The sequence below is a fragment of the Carassius carassius genome, chromosome 31 (assembly GCF_963082965.1).
Source record: "Carassius carassius chromosome 31, fCarCar2.1, whole genome shotgun sequence".
In the NCBI taxonomy this organism is placed as follows: Eukaryota; Metazoa; Chordata; class Actinopteri; order Cypriniformes; family Cyprinidae; genus Carassius; species Carassius carassius.
The window spans coordinates 21,336,412-21,353,613 of record NC_081785.1 but is presented as its reverse complement, the minus strand read 5'-3'; the positions used below and the strand labels follow the sequence as shown (position 1 = coordinate 21,353,613).

The following is a 17,202-nucleotide window of genomic DNA, read 5'->3' as shown; positions in this document are numbered from 1 at the left end:
TTTGTTTTATTTTGTGATTATTAAAGTTTCATTTGATTTTCCGCCGGTTTCCGCCTCCTTCTTCCCGATGATTACGAAAGTTTTTATTATTACAGTGGTGCCGAAACCCGGGAGAAGGAGGGACGCGCTGCTGAAGATCCCTCGCCGCTGTGGGGAATCCGTGGGGCCATAGAGCTGGCGAGGAGGATGCCGCCATGGACGCTCGAGGCGGTGGACTGTAGTGAGTTGCCGGGGACGGGCGAGCTCGCTGCCGACGGCCGCTATCTGGAGGGGCGGCTGCCGTCCGTGAGGGAGCGGAGGAGTCGGCGCCGTTCGCCAGAGAGCCGGAGCCTGCTGCCGTCCGCCAGAACGGGGAGGAGCAGGGAATGGGGGACTCTTGCCGGCTGCCCAAAACCAGAGGAGCCGTTGCCGTCCACCGGGCGGCGGAGGAGTGTCGTGCCGTCCGCCGAGGGCCGTCCAGTGCCACCGCCAGACACCGCGGAGGAGATCGCCCAGCCGGAGGAGGGCTGAGCAGCAGTGCGTCTGGGAACCGGAATTTTTTTTTTTTTTTTCCTCTCTCCCCTCTCTCGTCTCTGTCGCTCCTCCTTCCATCTCCTTTTCTCTCGCCTCGTCTGTCCTACCCCCAGGTTCCCGCAGGTCCCCGTGAGCGGTCCCCCCCGGAGGGAGGGGGGGGGGGTAGAGCGCAGTATCGTGGGTACACCCCGGCCTGTGAGGGGCGATGGGGGTATGTGGCGAGTGGGGCGGGGCCAGAGGTGGGTAGAGTACCCAAAAACTGTACTCAAGTAAAAGTAAAAGTACTTCTAGAAATATTTACTCAAGTAAAAGTAAAAGTACTAGTCTTGAATAGTTACTTGAGTAAGAGTAAAAGAGTATCGGATAAAAAATCTACTCAAGTAGTTAGTTACTAGTTACTTTGGGTCATATATACTGTACTGAGCCTATTTTTATTTAGATATATAGATAAAATGTATGTAATAAATAAATGTATAATCTTTCATTGTTCAGAAAGAGAGCAAATAACATTTACATTATTAAAGATCATTTTCACTGACAGTCTACATTTCAATCACTCTCAGAAACTCCCATTAAAATCACTGAAACTGTTAACACTGTGAAATCAATATCTTAATTAAAGATTCGTACACACATATGCACTTTGTTGTTCCTGCGAGAGAATTTGCCAGAAAGAGGTATTCAGTCAGTGAGCGAGTGAAGGAAGCACCGGCATTTTAGCGATGACTCATCGGAACACCTCTGATTGGCCAATGCTTTAATAAGCTCAAAAGAATCATGTGTGATTTGTTATAATGCGCAGCGCTGTATAAACGCATCTATCTCTGGCTCAGCGCCAGCAAGCAATCACAGATCTGAATTTAGCAGCTGATAATATGACCCGCTGAACGTACTTGCACCAGTGTGATTGTATTAAAATTAATAAAATCTTAATCGGCTATTTTTTGTCTTTTGGAAGCTGCATTCAACTTGACTCCCCTCTGTTATAAGCCACACACGTACAACAAACTAATGTCACAGTTGTATCGTGTACTGTAATCGAATGTAGCCCAAGTTATTACCTGTTAAACAGTAGACGGCACATGCGGTGTTCATCTAATAAGGATCTCCATCGCTAGCAAATAATAGCCTTTGCAGATTTCAATTCACACGTTTTCAACGCTCTTTCTGTTCTTAAACGTTACAACTCTGAGTGAACCGCTTCAGATGCTCAGCGCGTGTGCGGCAGGGAACTGAACGACTCATTCAAACTGATTCATGAACCAATTCACTCGTTTGCCAATTGGTTTGATCAAGCCTTTGAACAGAATTGACTCAAAAGAATGAATCATTCGCGAATGGGCATCGCTCATTGCCCAGAGAAAAGTAGACGGCACGTTTGGAATAAACTGAAGCATTTATAACATTTATTGCATTAAGATAAAGTAACGAGAGGAGTGTCGCCCACAGTAACGAAGTAAAAGTACAGATTTTTCCCCAAAAATTTACTCAAGTAAGAGTATAAAGTACCCATCTTTAAATATACTCCGAAAAGTATTCGTTACCCCAAAAAATTACTCAAGTAAATGTAACGAAGTAAATGTAACTCGTTACTACCCACCTCTGGGTGGGGCCGAGGGACGTGGGAACAAGGAGGGAGGCCGGCAATGATTGGGAAATCAGTGACACCTGCGACCCACTGCCGGTCTTGAGTCCCACGTAGGAGATGGAAGGATATAAAACTGGAGCGACGACAGTGAAGGACGAGAGAGGACCAGGCCTGGGCTTTTAGTTGTGTTTTGGTTTTTATTTTGTGCGCATCAGTCGCCCGTGAGGGGCTGGTGCGCTGTTTTGTGTTTATTTTGTCATTAAAGTCTTCGTTTGATTGACCACCTGTTCCCGCCTCCTTCTTCCCGATGATTAGGAAGTTTTTATTATTACACCCACCTACATCTGTTTCTTCCAATTTCACACAACCATACATATACAACATATACACAAAAAAATAAAGCTTTCTGTCTCTCATTCATTCACACTGGCTTGATTTAACACCACACACACAAACACATACTGCATTGTGGTCAACCGCATACTCCTGAACTCAAATGAAGCTTGTTTGCTAAGCCAGCACTCATTATACTGGTAAATTAGTAGCAGGTTTTTAAGAAGAGTCAGATTTCTAGGATGAGCTCAGAGTGTGTCACGCAGCAGCAACTCTGGTTGTGCTATGCCAGGAAATATAACTGTCACTGCGTTTGATTTAGCAATTTATTTAGCTTATTGTCTCCTCGATCAAACAAGTTTGACTTTCTATCCTCAAACCCTAATCCTAATGTTACAGAAAGCTTCCTACATTTTGGCAAATTAATAAAAACATAACACAATATATTAATTATTACTATTAAATGTGTAAATACTATTAAATGTATTAATTACTTTATAACTTTAAAAACCCACATTCTGAACAGTGTAGTTAATTTTATAATTGAAAATAAAGTTACAGTGGCACTTGGTTATCCGTTCAGTGTCATTCCAGCATTATTATGTCTATCATAAATGTTTTATTAAACCATGAGTTGTTTCTTTACACACACACACAGCAAGTGGATCTACAACCCTTTCTCACCAGTCAATTAAGTTTGCATTCAATCACGTATATCAATATCTTTCACAACCAGAGACCATAAAACATAAACCCCAGCAGCGCATAGAAAGACAGATTAATATTTCCGCAGTTTTATATTACATATTCACACACACTTGAGGATAGATTTTGTGTCAAGACATCATATATTTTGTGATGCCAAGAAGAAAATTAAACCACATCCTTTTTAATGACTTAACTTTTCTATTGCTGATATATTATTAAAATATTGCAGATACTAAAATATCATCCACTTCTCCTGTATGAAAGATTAAAAAAAGGCACAAATATGGAGCTATACTGAGTAATGGTTTTATTTTCACCCTCTTTTATTAAATGGACACCTGCCATTCAAGATGCCTGTTGTTTCATCCCAATGCCCTCCTCCTCGTGTGTCCTGCCATAGCAACACCTGGCCCTTGTGTTCCACCTTCGCCCCATTCAGCACCTTTGTCATTTAGATCAGTGCCATGTTCCTCCACCATTGTCCACAGACCTGCTGCGTCCTTTATGCACGTCTATTAGCTGCATTTTACAAGATGAGAGCGAGACGAGAGCAGAATAGTGCACCCACATGCTATGAGTGTTACACACACTTAATAGCCAATTCATCAAAACCCAATAAAAGACTTACAAGAGCGGAGGAGTGGCGTGATTCGCATAAATATGAACTTTCTAGTGTCTATCACTTCAGAGCCATGGTTAAGGTTTTGAAAATACATTCTAAAGGTCAGGCTACAGCCAGTTGGACACCACCTGGTCTTTCCTGTTAACAACTACTGAAGCCCATTTCTGTGGCAAAATCATGCTTTGGTGAATCTTAAATATGACATAAAAAGTCATAATTACAGGTGCATCTCAGTAAATTATAATGTCGTGGAAACGTTAATTTATTTCAGTAATTCAACTCAAATTGTGAAACTCATGTATTAAATTCAATGCACACAGACTGAAGTAGTTTAAGTCTTTGGTTCTTTTAATTGTGATGATTTTGGCTCACATTTAACAAAAACCCACCAATTCACTATTTTATCTCATAATTATTACTTAGTATCTCATGATTTCTCATGATTTGGCCACATCCATGCACACATTGGAATGCTAACAGTTAGCTTTCCTGTATAACAGAACTCTTTAGAACCACTGTAAAATGAGAGGAGTGACACCTTTTGGCCGAGCAAAGGGGTTGCAGCTCCTCTCTGAACTGGAAACTTATGATTTGTTGTTGCCAAATAGTCATTCACCAATCCTAATTCTAATCATAACTGAACCTTGATAGCAGCAAAATGTTCACAATATTTACCCCATAAATGTGTGTGTGTGTGTGTGTGATTCAGCAGTCTGTGTAAGTGGGATTATGACTATATCACCATAAATCAATAAAAGAGTGAAGATATATGTGTCAAATGACCAGATGGGGGCAGCACAGGAGTGCACATAAAGTATAAAAGTATCATATCATTGTAATGTATTAGCCAATATACTGTATATCGCCAATATTATGCCATCAAAAAGGAAAAACATTATTGCTACTCATTAATGGTATTTACATGTTGTTTTAATGCAATTTATCAAGAAATTTTAAGACTTTACGCTAATATAGTCTAAAACCCTACTTTGCCTAAGGCATTTACAACCTTGGAGGGTACTGCGCCTCATTGAAAAAATAAGTTTATAAAGTTTTTGGTTTTCTCATGTCACAGTTGATATAGCAGACTGTTTAATACCACTTACTTCAATTCAACCTCTCCACAATATTACATGACCTCTGAATGTGCTGTATCTTTTAAGGGACATTGGCTACATTCACACTGTATTAATGACTGACCCGATGTGACACAGATCTGTTTGTTAAGATGGGAGTTTTAGTTCTGGTTTGAGAAATAAACTGGATCTGGCACCTTTTTAGATCAGTGTATGCTACCGTCTATTTTGATATCATAAAAATGTAGAATTTTTTGTAGAGAATCAGAATTGGTCACTTTGACTTCAAGCAGGGTTATTATAGTTAACTAAAGCTAAAACTAAAATCATCATTAAAATATACAACTTAAGTAACTAATTCTATAACTGAAATAAAAATTTACAAAAACTACTGCATATATAGACTTTATTTACAAATTGACAATAAACATTACAAAAACAAATAGCTAAGACTAACTAAAATTAAAATATAATTGGAAGAAAAAAAAGTTAATGAAATGAGAATTGTATCTCGATAATAAAATAACACTGTCTGGAAGTGTGAACATTACTTTTTCACTTGGGTTAACGATTCTGGAACTTTTACTTACGTCAGCTGTCTGCTCTGAAGTCTGTACAGCTCCCAAGTGAGCCTACATTTAACAGCGTCTCTCTGTCTAAGTAGATGAGAAGAGTCCCATTAGGCCTGTATCTAAAAATAGCTCTCTAGGCGAGGTGGTCTGGGCAGAGATGGAGGGGGGCATACGTGCGTTGCATTCAGAGCACCCACGGCAGATACGTTTAGATGATTGGGTCACATTGACTCTGTATATTGTCAGAAGACAACAGATGACACCAACAGATTGTTTCTGTCAAAGGTTATGCTGGATGATTCTTTCTTGGTCTTATTGATGGCTTTTTCGCAAAGAGTTGCAAAAAGTATCCAGAAACTATTCCATAAAAGCTGCTGGGACTCATTAGCTCACAGTACACTGTTCAAGCATCCTGTTATACATTTGGACATGAACCAAACAAATGCCCTTACATTTGACTTTTACGATTATCATGATGAACAAAACATGAAGGAATTCAACTTTTGGTCTAAGAGATTATTTTGTGCAATAAATCAAAAGCCAATGGAAATCCTGCTGGGTTTTTTATTGAAGGAACCAGGGTGATGCTTACTTGCGTGTTGGTCTACAAAAAAACTGAGCATTTATTATGTAAACCATTATTTAACAAGGTAACAATGCTCAACAACTACACCTGAAGGTAGAAGGAGCCCAGAATTAATGTTAGTACACAACAGACCAAGCAGAACACATTTTAGAGATAACTGATCAATGGTTCTAGTATTTTTCCGTGTTGTGAATTTATTTTTTATTTAATAAGATGCTTACACATTTTTTTGTTGTCCCTTATTAATGCAGAGTCATCACAAAATAACAAGGATTTGTGATGATGTTGTCCAAACCCCAATTTGCCTCGGGCATTTACAAACTGTTGGATGCAATGTATGCACATATATTACACCATGAGTGTCACTCACAAATTTGCCAGTTTTACTTAGCTTTCAATCCTTAAAAGGAATTGGATGTGTTAAACTAACTGCAAAATAATTATATAAATAATACATACTTGTTTCATTTTCATTTATACTTAAAAATGTATTTTGTATTTTTTAAATAAAAATGATGCAGTAATTATAATATATATATTATAAATATACAAAAATGTTTTAGTATTTGTTGCTTTTTGAAATTGCGTAAACATTTAATGAAACTGCAATTTGAATTTATGCTGGAAAAGAAAAGGTCCAACACACACTTATTGGCTGAGATGCTCTTGAGGGTGAATTCGACCTTCAGCCTCCATGTCCCAGTCCGAAAGTCTCCGTAAGTGTTTCAGGTTCACATTTACAGTAGGTCTGGCTAATGGCTATGGTTTACAATCCAATCAATCCCGCTCAACATTTATTCTCATATAATACCATGTTTCACCTAGCAAACCTTTACCATTAAATGAGTAAAATGGGTTGCGAACACTCTTTCATTTAGACTTTTAACAAACTGAACTGTTGAATTCATCAGTCATGAAAGAAATAGAGTTGAATTTGGCAATTTCCTCAGGATTGAATATGCAATGGATGTTATTGTGTGATTTTTGCAAAACCAATACTTAACTGGTTTATAAATTACAAAGCATCAATTTTGAGCTTTTGTCCAATTCGAGGCAGAGTACAGACAGATTTCATTGGGATGAACTAGTTCTGTTAAATAGTAGTGCTTTGACATTGTTTTTCTTGCCGGTCTATGACTGACACTTTGATTCACTACATATACTGCTGAGTCAGGTCTTAAAACAGGGGAGAGCATGGTATAGTCTCTGAGGAAACATTTCAATGTGACACCTTTGCATAAAAAAAATAAAAAATAACCTTTTTGGTTGAGCACAATAATTGTTGCTTTCAACTAGGCATTCATAAAAATAAAATAAAAAATTATGGCACAAAGGTAAATGCAACACAAGATTTTATGTTACCATATACTGTCCTCAGGGACTTTGAGGCATCACATGGATGCATGCACACATACAGTACACAATGATATCCATTGGACATGATGATTCATGTACTTACATACTGCACCAGTGTAATAACAGCACACCAGAGACATGGGCTACACCACCATTCACTGCCCATTGTGTAATATGTTGCACTTACACTTGGCCACAATAATAATAAAAAACATTTAAATCCTGCATGCTAACAATTAAGCAGAACCTCAAATCTGTCCTGTGCCCAAGACTCTTTCGATTGCATTAAAATAGACTTGATGGTACTGAAACTCAGGAATGGCACACATATTACAATTAGGATCTAATCACCACTCCATTCACACTGCCACTCAAATAAGTGTCTTTCAACCTGATATCTCTGTGCATTTTGTCTAACATATCTTGCAATATATATTGCTTGTGATTTCTTTTTTACTTGTAATTTCACAATGACTTACTATCAGTGAATTTCTGAGTGTGTTGTGCAGATTATGTATTTAGCCAAAACCGCACAGTTGTCTGCAGACATTTAGAGTTGTTGATACTAAATTACTTCACTAATGCATCTAAACTGTCTATAAAGGAGCATTTCCTTATTATATAATCTATTGTTTCACTATTTGTAACATTTTTATATATTTAATCTGATTAATTCCTTCTTTATCTTTATTTTATATTCTTTACATTTATTTCTTATATCTATTTCTATCCGGTTTACCCTATCCGGCTATATTTTACATTATATTCTATACTTTTACATTCAAAACTTCATCAGAAAGTTCTGCAGACTGTATTTATAACAAAGCGCCCTGCGAACAAAATGAGGCAGTGCACGCAGCATGCGTTTCCTTCACATTCACATGATATAAATTCATCATTCAAGGCCAACACAGCGTTCAGACAGCCGTGACTTGATCTCGACACCATTACTATTGCATTGGTTATTGCGTGTGTTTTTAAACACTTACTTCTGTGGCTGGAGTACCCGGGTTTATAGCCGTAATAACCAGTGATTCGTAAAATCCGATTCTCAATGTCATGGACCCCGTTGGCCGTCACTTGAGGCGCATCCCAGCGGCTGTTCACCTGCGGAGACGCCTTTCCCGCTAGGTGCGGACTCTTGCCCGGTAGGTGCTCCAGGCGAACGCAGGGCTCCTCTCCCGAATTCTGGATCTCCGTGCTGCTCATCTTACCTTTGAACTGGCAAAACGGCACCTTTTAGGTCGCAAGCGATAACCAGTTCCACTGTTGAGAACATCACCCGAGTCAAATTCCAGCACACGTTGCTTTGAGGAGTCGCTCAGGGTTGTGTGAAACTTGCCCAGCGTCTTTCATGCATCAGACAGCAGGGGGCGTCACACTGCTCCGAACAGATGGCAGCAAGCACTGGGAGGTCCGATTCATTTTTCAGAATCGGTTCGTTCGCTTTACAACAAAGGATTAACTGATTCCATTCAGTTATCAGCGTTTTTTTTTTTGTGGTAAAAAGCATTGTATTTTCATTTAGGTAAAATGGTTCGACTGTGTGATTTAACAGAGTGCTGTTTTGTTTATCACCCACCTCACAGTCATACTTGTTTGTGATTCACACACACGATTCGGTTTGAATGAATTAATAAAAGAACGACTCTCTCGAGATTCAGGTATCACGGTAGAGTAGACGCAGTGGTTATTACAAAAGAGGAGACACGAGTGCATCGTCGTGCCGTAATCATGTTACTATTGGGCTCCTGCCTAAAATATATTAGATGGAATGTTGCTTAAGGTGCCTTTAAAGGTAGAAAGAAAGAAAGTAAAGAAACAGTGTTTGTCCATTCTATGCTTGAATTGCTTTCTCTGTTTTAGTGCACATATGTTATGCTTTAATAGTTCAGTGGCCTGTGGCTGTGTCTCTATTTATTGTTTTCATCACATATTTATGAGGCCTTGAGCGTGAGAGTGTAGTAGCTCTGAGATGGTGGCACAAGGCTATTTCGCCCGACATAAATAGATTCAGCTATAACTTCACGCAATCAGCACACAGGCATAATTTCTCCACTCCTGATTGTTAACGTGAGCACTACAATAATGAATTAATCTTTAGCTATAATCACAGAGGCACGGTTGTCATAAAAGTGTTATTGAGTCCAATTAGCCACAGAGTTTGGACCTCTCCCACACCAGAAAGTAAGAACACACAGTCAGATCTATTATAGAGCAAAGCACTATAAAATGGCTCTGAATGCAAGTTTTGAGTTGCTGGTCTCAGCTTAGAGCACCTCTGCTCAAAACCAATGATTCTTGCACAGAACATCCAGTAAAAGTGCTGAGGTTCAGGGTAAACCCAGTACAATATCACAAGCCAAGTCTATTTCGGTGACTCCTCTATGGTTCTGCGGCAAATCCTTAGCACTTTGTGTGAAATTGATCTCCGACATTGGAAGGAGAATTTTCTCACGGAGCTCTTGGATTTTCTGAGCGAAGGACACATGCTGAGTTTCATATGTGGCCCCAATTACAGCACCAGACTAAGCTTCCCTTCCCTCACTTGTGGCTAAACCAATCTGCTCTGTACATTGTTTAGTTTCCTTGTGTTCTTCTTCCAGCCTGCCATGCCATCTCTGTCTCGTTATGGTTGTTTGGTGGCCAGAACAGCAACTTATGACACTGAAGCCCGGAACTTTCCAGTTTGGCTTTGTTTTTGTAGAGCCAATGAAATACAAAGTAATTTTCAGTAACACTTCATTTTTACACTGTCCTTGTTATCATGTTACATGTACTAACAGTAAATTATGCAGAATTACAAACAACGGTTACACTTTGTTTTAAGGTGTCCTTGTGTAATTATACATTTAAGTACTGAGTAATATTAATTACTATAGGGTTAGGATTATTTAGGGTTAGGATTAGGGTTACTTGCATGTAATTATGCATAATTGCATTGTTATAATAATAGTAAGTACATGTAACATGTGTAACAAGGACACCTTCAAATAAAATGGTACTCAAACAACTAACCCTAAACCAAAACACAGTCTTAACGCTATAGTGAATAAATGTTGTTAAAGGTGCAGTAAGCGATTTCTTGAAATCGCATCAAAATCAAATTTATAGCATGTTTAAAAACAACACATATTGACCAAAGTGCTTTACATTCTCAACATTTACAATCTACCACAAATTAAGAACACACCCAATACAGATCACTACTCAGACTCCAGACCCCTGGGGCAGTTGTAAGAAATAGTGTAGAGATGCACTATTTCAGAAAGGATTTAAAACATTTCAATGAGTTACAGGATCTAATATGAGGAGGGAGGCTATTCCAGAGACTTGGAGCTGCCACAGAGAAGGCACAATCCCCTTTAAGGCTGATTTATACTTCTGTGTTGGACCTTACACCGTAGCCTTTACGCTGTAGTCTATGCGTAAATTTTCATTTATACTTCTGCGTTATTTTCCGCGTCGACGTGCAGTACACATGCAAACCGCTAGTCTGCAGTGACCATTAGCATATTGCTGGTGCAACCTGCAGTACCACGACAAAAGCAGAAGAAGAGGCGGCTCGTCGGAGAAGCATTATAGCCGTGACAACGGCAAATAAATCATTCCGTCATTATTTAAAACTACGAAAGGAGACAACAATGGAACGTGAGAAGATGGCATTCTTTCCATCTCCACAAGGACCTGTTCCATGGCAGATCAACATTGTTTGTCACAGACAACTACTGATGTATAATGCAATTTAGTATAATAAATGATAAGACACTTGTTCTTTGCTTTATAAGAAGACATAACATTAAAATATAATAAAGTACACATAAACACACAAAACTCAAGGACATACTGAGGGAGGGATTCTAGCAGACCAATCACATTTTGAAATATTACTATTTTTCAAATATTAATAAGTACTTAAATTATGAATAAATCAACCAAACAGTATTGTTGTGTTGGAGAAACTTGTTTTTCATTATTTTTGCAATACATTTGGAGCTGCTAGTAGAAATGACAGACCTTTCAGAACATTTTTCAAGGACTATTGGTTTTGCCAAATAGCTGGACCCAGCTGGACCCAGGCTACAGCCATAATGACAGCCCACGGTGGAGCTGATGGAGTGAAGAGCTATGGAGGAGGAATGGCCACCGACTCCAGGGGGCTGATCAACGGTGGAGGAACAGATGGTGGAGGAGCCCGAGGTGGAGATGGAGAGCAGATGAGCCAGGGCGACAGTGAGGATCTGGAGGTCCTAGGCAGAACCAATGGCTCCGGCAACCGATGTGAAGATGTGGATCCAGGAGGACACATTGGAAGGTGCTTTCTAGACACTGGGGGGCACTATGAACTGGTTTTTGGGACTGGAGCACTCTCCTCTTTGGTTTGGCACTTTGCTCACCGTCAGCCGCAGTGCAGGTGGCGGAGCTTCTCTCTGCGCTTACACCATCCGTGGCTTTCTCCATCGTGGCAGGCATGGTTGCTGGCTCACACACCTTGACTGAAGTCATGGCCTCCAGCTCCGTGGCGATCCTCAGCTCTTTTGCTCTGCACGGCGATGGCTCGTCGGCCGTGGTGGGCTATGGCTCTCTGTCAGCGGTGGGCTCGGGCATGTGCTCCACACATCGGGGAGATGGTGGGCTGGGCTCTGGGTCAGGAGTGGCACTGGCGATGGACTGGTGTGTCCACTCCACAAAGGCAGCAAATTCCACTTGAGGGCCATCTTTGGATGATAGTACTCTTTACACGGTGATAAAGCTTGCATTATAGAACTTGCAGAGCATGTCGCCCGGATAGGTGGTGAGATGGGGAAATGCCAGATACAGTCTAGTATGACCCTCGAGCGATTTATCCTCCTGCTCCAGCAGGAGAAGGATGTATTCAGGGTGAAGGATGGGATCCATTGGGGCACACAACAAAAAACAAAAACACAGAGAGAAAACAAAATGTAAAGGAAACACGCAGTATATAGTTTTTGGTCCGAGATTCTGTCACACTCACTCAGGGAAGGAATGAGGAACAAGGGCAAAACACGACACACAACAGTCCAGAATCCTGACAGTAACCACCTGTTTAAAGTAACAGCAGTAAAATGTGTAAAGTAACAGCAGTATTCTGAAATATTGGCTGTGTGGTCGCTCTGTCAGTTTTGTAAGAGTGCTGTCAGACAGACTGCTTCAGCAGGGAGCTCTTCAACATGATAATAAGGGTTAGACATAAATGACTGTCCTCTTCACTCTGCATGGATTCTCTGCCCAGAGAAGAGACATGGTTCACTCAATAAATCACTAGGCGGCCAATGCCCTGTGAGCGTATGGGTGTAAGGTATATTCTATTTTTTTTTAAAGGCAATAGAGTTTGCTCAGCCTTTCTTCTCTTCTTTCTTTTTCCTGGTAAGAATTTTTGTTTTTTGCCCTCTGAGGGAAAGGACAAACAGAATTCATCATCAGAAACAGACCAGACAGACATTCAATGCGTGACTGGAGCCTGATATGTTTATTTGGCTGCCGCAAGAAGGATATTTAGTCAGGGAAAGAGAGAGAGAGACTATTGTAATGAGATATGGAAGTGACATTACATTGATTCCAATTAAATTAGTGAGAGAGAGACTAATTACAAAAGTCTGAGATATTTTTTTTTTGTCCATTAGATCTTAAGTAAATAGCCTTGCTAAGGCAAGTATCTCCACTACTGTTGCACATACTTATGGTTAGGAATTTGTTTTAAAGCCCTCCCACACTCAAAAATAAATTAAATATTAAAACTAATATGAGAAAAGAAATGCAAAAAGGGTTACATCAGCTTTTCAGTGGGGAAGTATCCTCAAAGAAACAAATTTGTACTTCCTTTAAACCCCTAAAGGGTGCATATTATTATCATAAGAGTACATATTATTACTCTAAGGTACTAGCATGCACCCTTTGGAGGTAAAGAAATACAAAAGTATCCCTTTGAGGGTGCTGTTGATCCCCTAAAGGTAGATTTTTTTTTTTTGCACATTTATTCTTCTATTAAACTCTACAGACATACCAGAAATGTCAAATTAAAAATCTTATTGAGATAAGGAATGCTTTTACTTTCTCAAACAAACATATGTTTTTTTATCTGACAGGGTAAAAAGGGCAACACTTAGAAACTGGATACATGCTAGAAACCAGAACACCTCAGCAGAACCATAGTGAGTGCACTTTGTCATAGGGCAACAATATCTTTGGAAAAATGTGCCTGTCCTGTACCTAACTTTTTTTAAAAACTCTAAAAACATACCTATAAAGTACATAAATTTGCCTGCAGTTTCCAGTTGAAATTAAAACTACTGGCAGTAAAACACCAACAACATTGATTCCTTTTCACAAAATGTATTATTTTTATGGGGCAGGTTATCACTTAATAAACACTTATGCTCACGGAGATGTTATGACCTTAAAACCCTTTTACCATATTGCATGATTTGTAATGATACATTTTGATGTTTTCATCTCATAAATTAGAAACACTTTACCAACACTGCCACTCATTAAATCACACACACCCACACACACACACAAATAAAAAAAAAAATTATATATAGATATATCTACCATTATTGACCCTTTTTATTCTGTGAGTCAGTGAATTACTACTGGCATTAGATCTCGACGCTGCTCAAATTATCAGCTCCATCAGCTCTGAATATGCCCTTCTTTTGCACTTGACTAAAATGCTAATGTGAGGAGATTAAAATTCAACTTTCATTGATTCCAGGAACCAATAGCATGTTCCTTGGTCAGAGCTATCATGGTTAATGAGGCAGGTGGCTGTTAAGCCTCTATATTTAGAACTGTCTGGTCCATTGTATTGGATAAGCAATCTTTTTAGGCAAATGAATCAGGCAGACCTTTCTAATCAGTCAGACTTCACATGATTTATGTAGAAAATATACATATTCAAATAATTCATGAATGCAGTGCTGTGCTCTTGATTATATTGAAATATTATATACATATGCATGCATAACATAGCATGACTGCAGAGCTCTCTGATGTCAAGTGTATTGACTGTGAGGTTTTAATATCTGTCATACAGTATGGCTATCAAAGATTTCATGTACAGGGACACTTGAAGGAGAGCGGTAACATGAAGTCTCTTCTCTGTTTCTCAGACCTGATGGGTCACCTTCACGATCAGTCTCTTCACAGCCAACTGGAACAGATATTACATGTGCGCTAAAGATAACGCTTAGCTGTTATACAGAGAATGGGAAGGGTTTTAGCCAGAGATTTTACATTTATTGAAGGCATTTACTAAGGCAAGCATCATTACTATTGCTCATAGGTTATGCATTTTAACAAACCTCATACGTGAAATCCTACTTTTCCACTTAAGGTGTTTATTTTATGGCCAGGTGACCAACAAATGTCAGTTACAAAATGAACTGGTGAATTTTTATGTGTGGCTACTTGCACACACACCATAGCAATGTATGGCTATAATTTAAACACAGCATGGTGTGATTGTAAGGAGCCATTGAGATAATGCCTCCAGGTGTGCCAGAGAACAGACAGTGGTATTTTGGGGTGTATTGATCCACTCAGACAAGAGTTATGCGTGGCTGATAAAAGGCAGTGAAACAAGAGGAATAAATGCCAAATCCTGATCAGCAGTTGGTGATAATGCTGATAAAGTCAACACCGACCCCAATTATTTTGATTGGCAATTATTTTTGATTGTTGTCCATTTTAATACAATTAATTATATCTAAAATAAATAAATAAAAGAATCACAACCCCAGACTTAACACATAAATTCCATAAAAAGAAAATGTGACATACAGTATGTACATAGACTAGCAATGTAAATTTAACGCAATGCATTCAATTTCAATTACAAAATGAATTGCTGTGGACTGTTAGGCTTATGTTTACTCATATATAAATAAATAGTCCTGTCAAACTTAACGAAATTAGCACTAGGGCGGAGTTACAGTAGGCCACTTTGGTGAAAGTGACTTAAGCAAATTTAAGTAAAAAGTGAAATGAAATGAAAAGTGTCAATTGTCTGCTCATGCTGCGTAATTCTTTTTGTGGACGTTTTTTATTTATTTACTTATTTTTACAGCAGTTTGCATTATAATCAATCACACACGATTCCACTGAGTTTATGAATGCAATGGCCAGAGGCGTTCAGATTAGTCTTTGCTGAAACACGCTGAAAGTTTTGCTTAATTCGCATGCCCACTGACTGAATTCTACACTCTCGCAAATTCTCTCATCATAAACAACAAAGTGCAGATATAAATAAGAGATTCATTTCACAATGTAGACAGCTTCAGTGATTATAACTAGAGTTTTTTTGAGAGTTTTAACTCACACTAGAGTTAAGTCAGTCATTGATAATATAAAGGTTCTTTTTTCGCTTTCTCTATGTAATTTATTTGCTGTCTGAAAAACGGTGGAAATTAAAACCTAACTTACAATGGTTTATTAAATTGTGATCATGTTAAATACAAATTCAGTAGTATTATTTTATGACATAACACTCATACCTGTCTCTTGCCTAAAAAGACAGGTTTGTGATATGCATAGTTATTAATCTAAAAATTAGGCTAATAACATTTAGCATTACCCTAGAGTTGGTTCACCCTCCGCCCATATGTATATGTGTAAGGACTATGGATAAGTCCCAGGTCGGAACAGTATGAAGACGAGGCAGATTCAATCTCTTAGCTCCCCTCAAAAATTTAATTCCTCCCGATGACAGACCAGATCATTTGAAAGTTTGGGGATGTAGTCTCCATTCTCCTGGTGCTACATTGTCCCTGGACAGCATGTCCGCTCCTTGGTTCAGTCTACCCGGCACATGAACTGGCTTCAGCGAGAGGAGGTTGCACTGTGCCCAATATAAGGAGGCATCGAGCCATACTGCAAAGGGAACGTGACCTGAGACTGCCTTGACACTATGCATTAAAAAAAGCCTTTTGTCCTAGGTGCACTTGCACATTGTTTTTCAGGTAGCTTTGCAGGTAGGTTTCTTGAAGTGTTTCGGAGACATTGCCATAGTTCTTCTGGATTTAGTCTGTCTCAGTGTGTTCTGTTTCTTCATGTTATTCCAGACAGTCTGGATAATGATATGATCAGATCTGGAGCACTGGCTGTTGTCAGACTCCTTGTGCAAACAAAATTATCACTGGATTATTACAATTAATGGCAAAAATAATGTTTGGACATTTAAACTGATATTTACTACTGACACATTACAGCAAAATATAGAAATAACTGACTTGAAAGGGGTAATATGATGCTGCTAAAAAGAACATTATTTGGTGTAATGAAATATGTTTATGTGGTTTAAGGTAAAAAAAAAACACTGTATTTTCAACATACTGTATGTCACGGTGTGACAAAAATCGGAACGGGACTAAGTTCCTTGTGAATGCAGTGTTATTTAGAGATCTCCAGTGAACACCCGTCTCTATGCACTTCGAATCTGTTGCCATGGCAGCAAGGCCAATTGCCCGATTGACAGCAGGTGTGGAGTAATTACAGGGAGCGCTGTGAGAGGGACACGTATCTTGATGGGGCTTTAAAACAGAGAGGAAGCAGACTGTGGTGGTGGTTCTCCTTCCGTGAGATACTGAGTTTGTCGACGGGTTGTTCTTTTTATTGAGGCTGGGCTGTGGAGCGGGAGAAGATCGAAGCTGAGAAGTAGAAAGAAGAGAGTGGAGGATTTGTCAGCGAAAACCCAAGGAGCATCGTCAGCAGTGGGAAAGACGCAAAGTGATGAGTATTGGATCCGTTGTTTATATGCACTAACACTGTGTTAGTGGTGTTGAGAGTTTGGAAAGTGTGTGGCACGAGTGAATTAGTACACAGAG

General features: G+C 39.3%; 1 protein-coding gene across 3 annotated transcripts in view; it reads right to left on the bottom strand.

Annotated features, from left to right (window-relative positions):
* Positions 1 to 8,685, bottom strand: part of LOC132112119 (solute carrier family 35 member F4-like) — a 29,509-nt gene extending 20,824 nt beyond the window's left edge. For 2 of the 3 annotated variants that reach the window (XM_059519701.1, XM_059519702.1), the window contains exon 1: positions 8,344 to 8,553. In XM_059519701.1, the coding sequence (XP_059375684.1) occupies positions 8,344 to 8,415 (72 nt within the window). In that variant the 5' untranslated portion in view covers positions 8,416 to 8,553. Of the gene's footprint in view, positions 1 to 8,343 lie in introns of all 3 variants that reach the window. The other variant, XM_059519699.1, reaches the window with a different exon arrangement.
* Between the last annotated feature and the right edge of the window lie 8,517 nt (positions 8,686 to 17,202).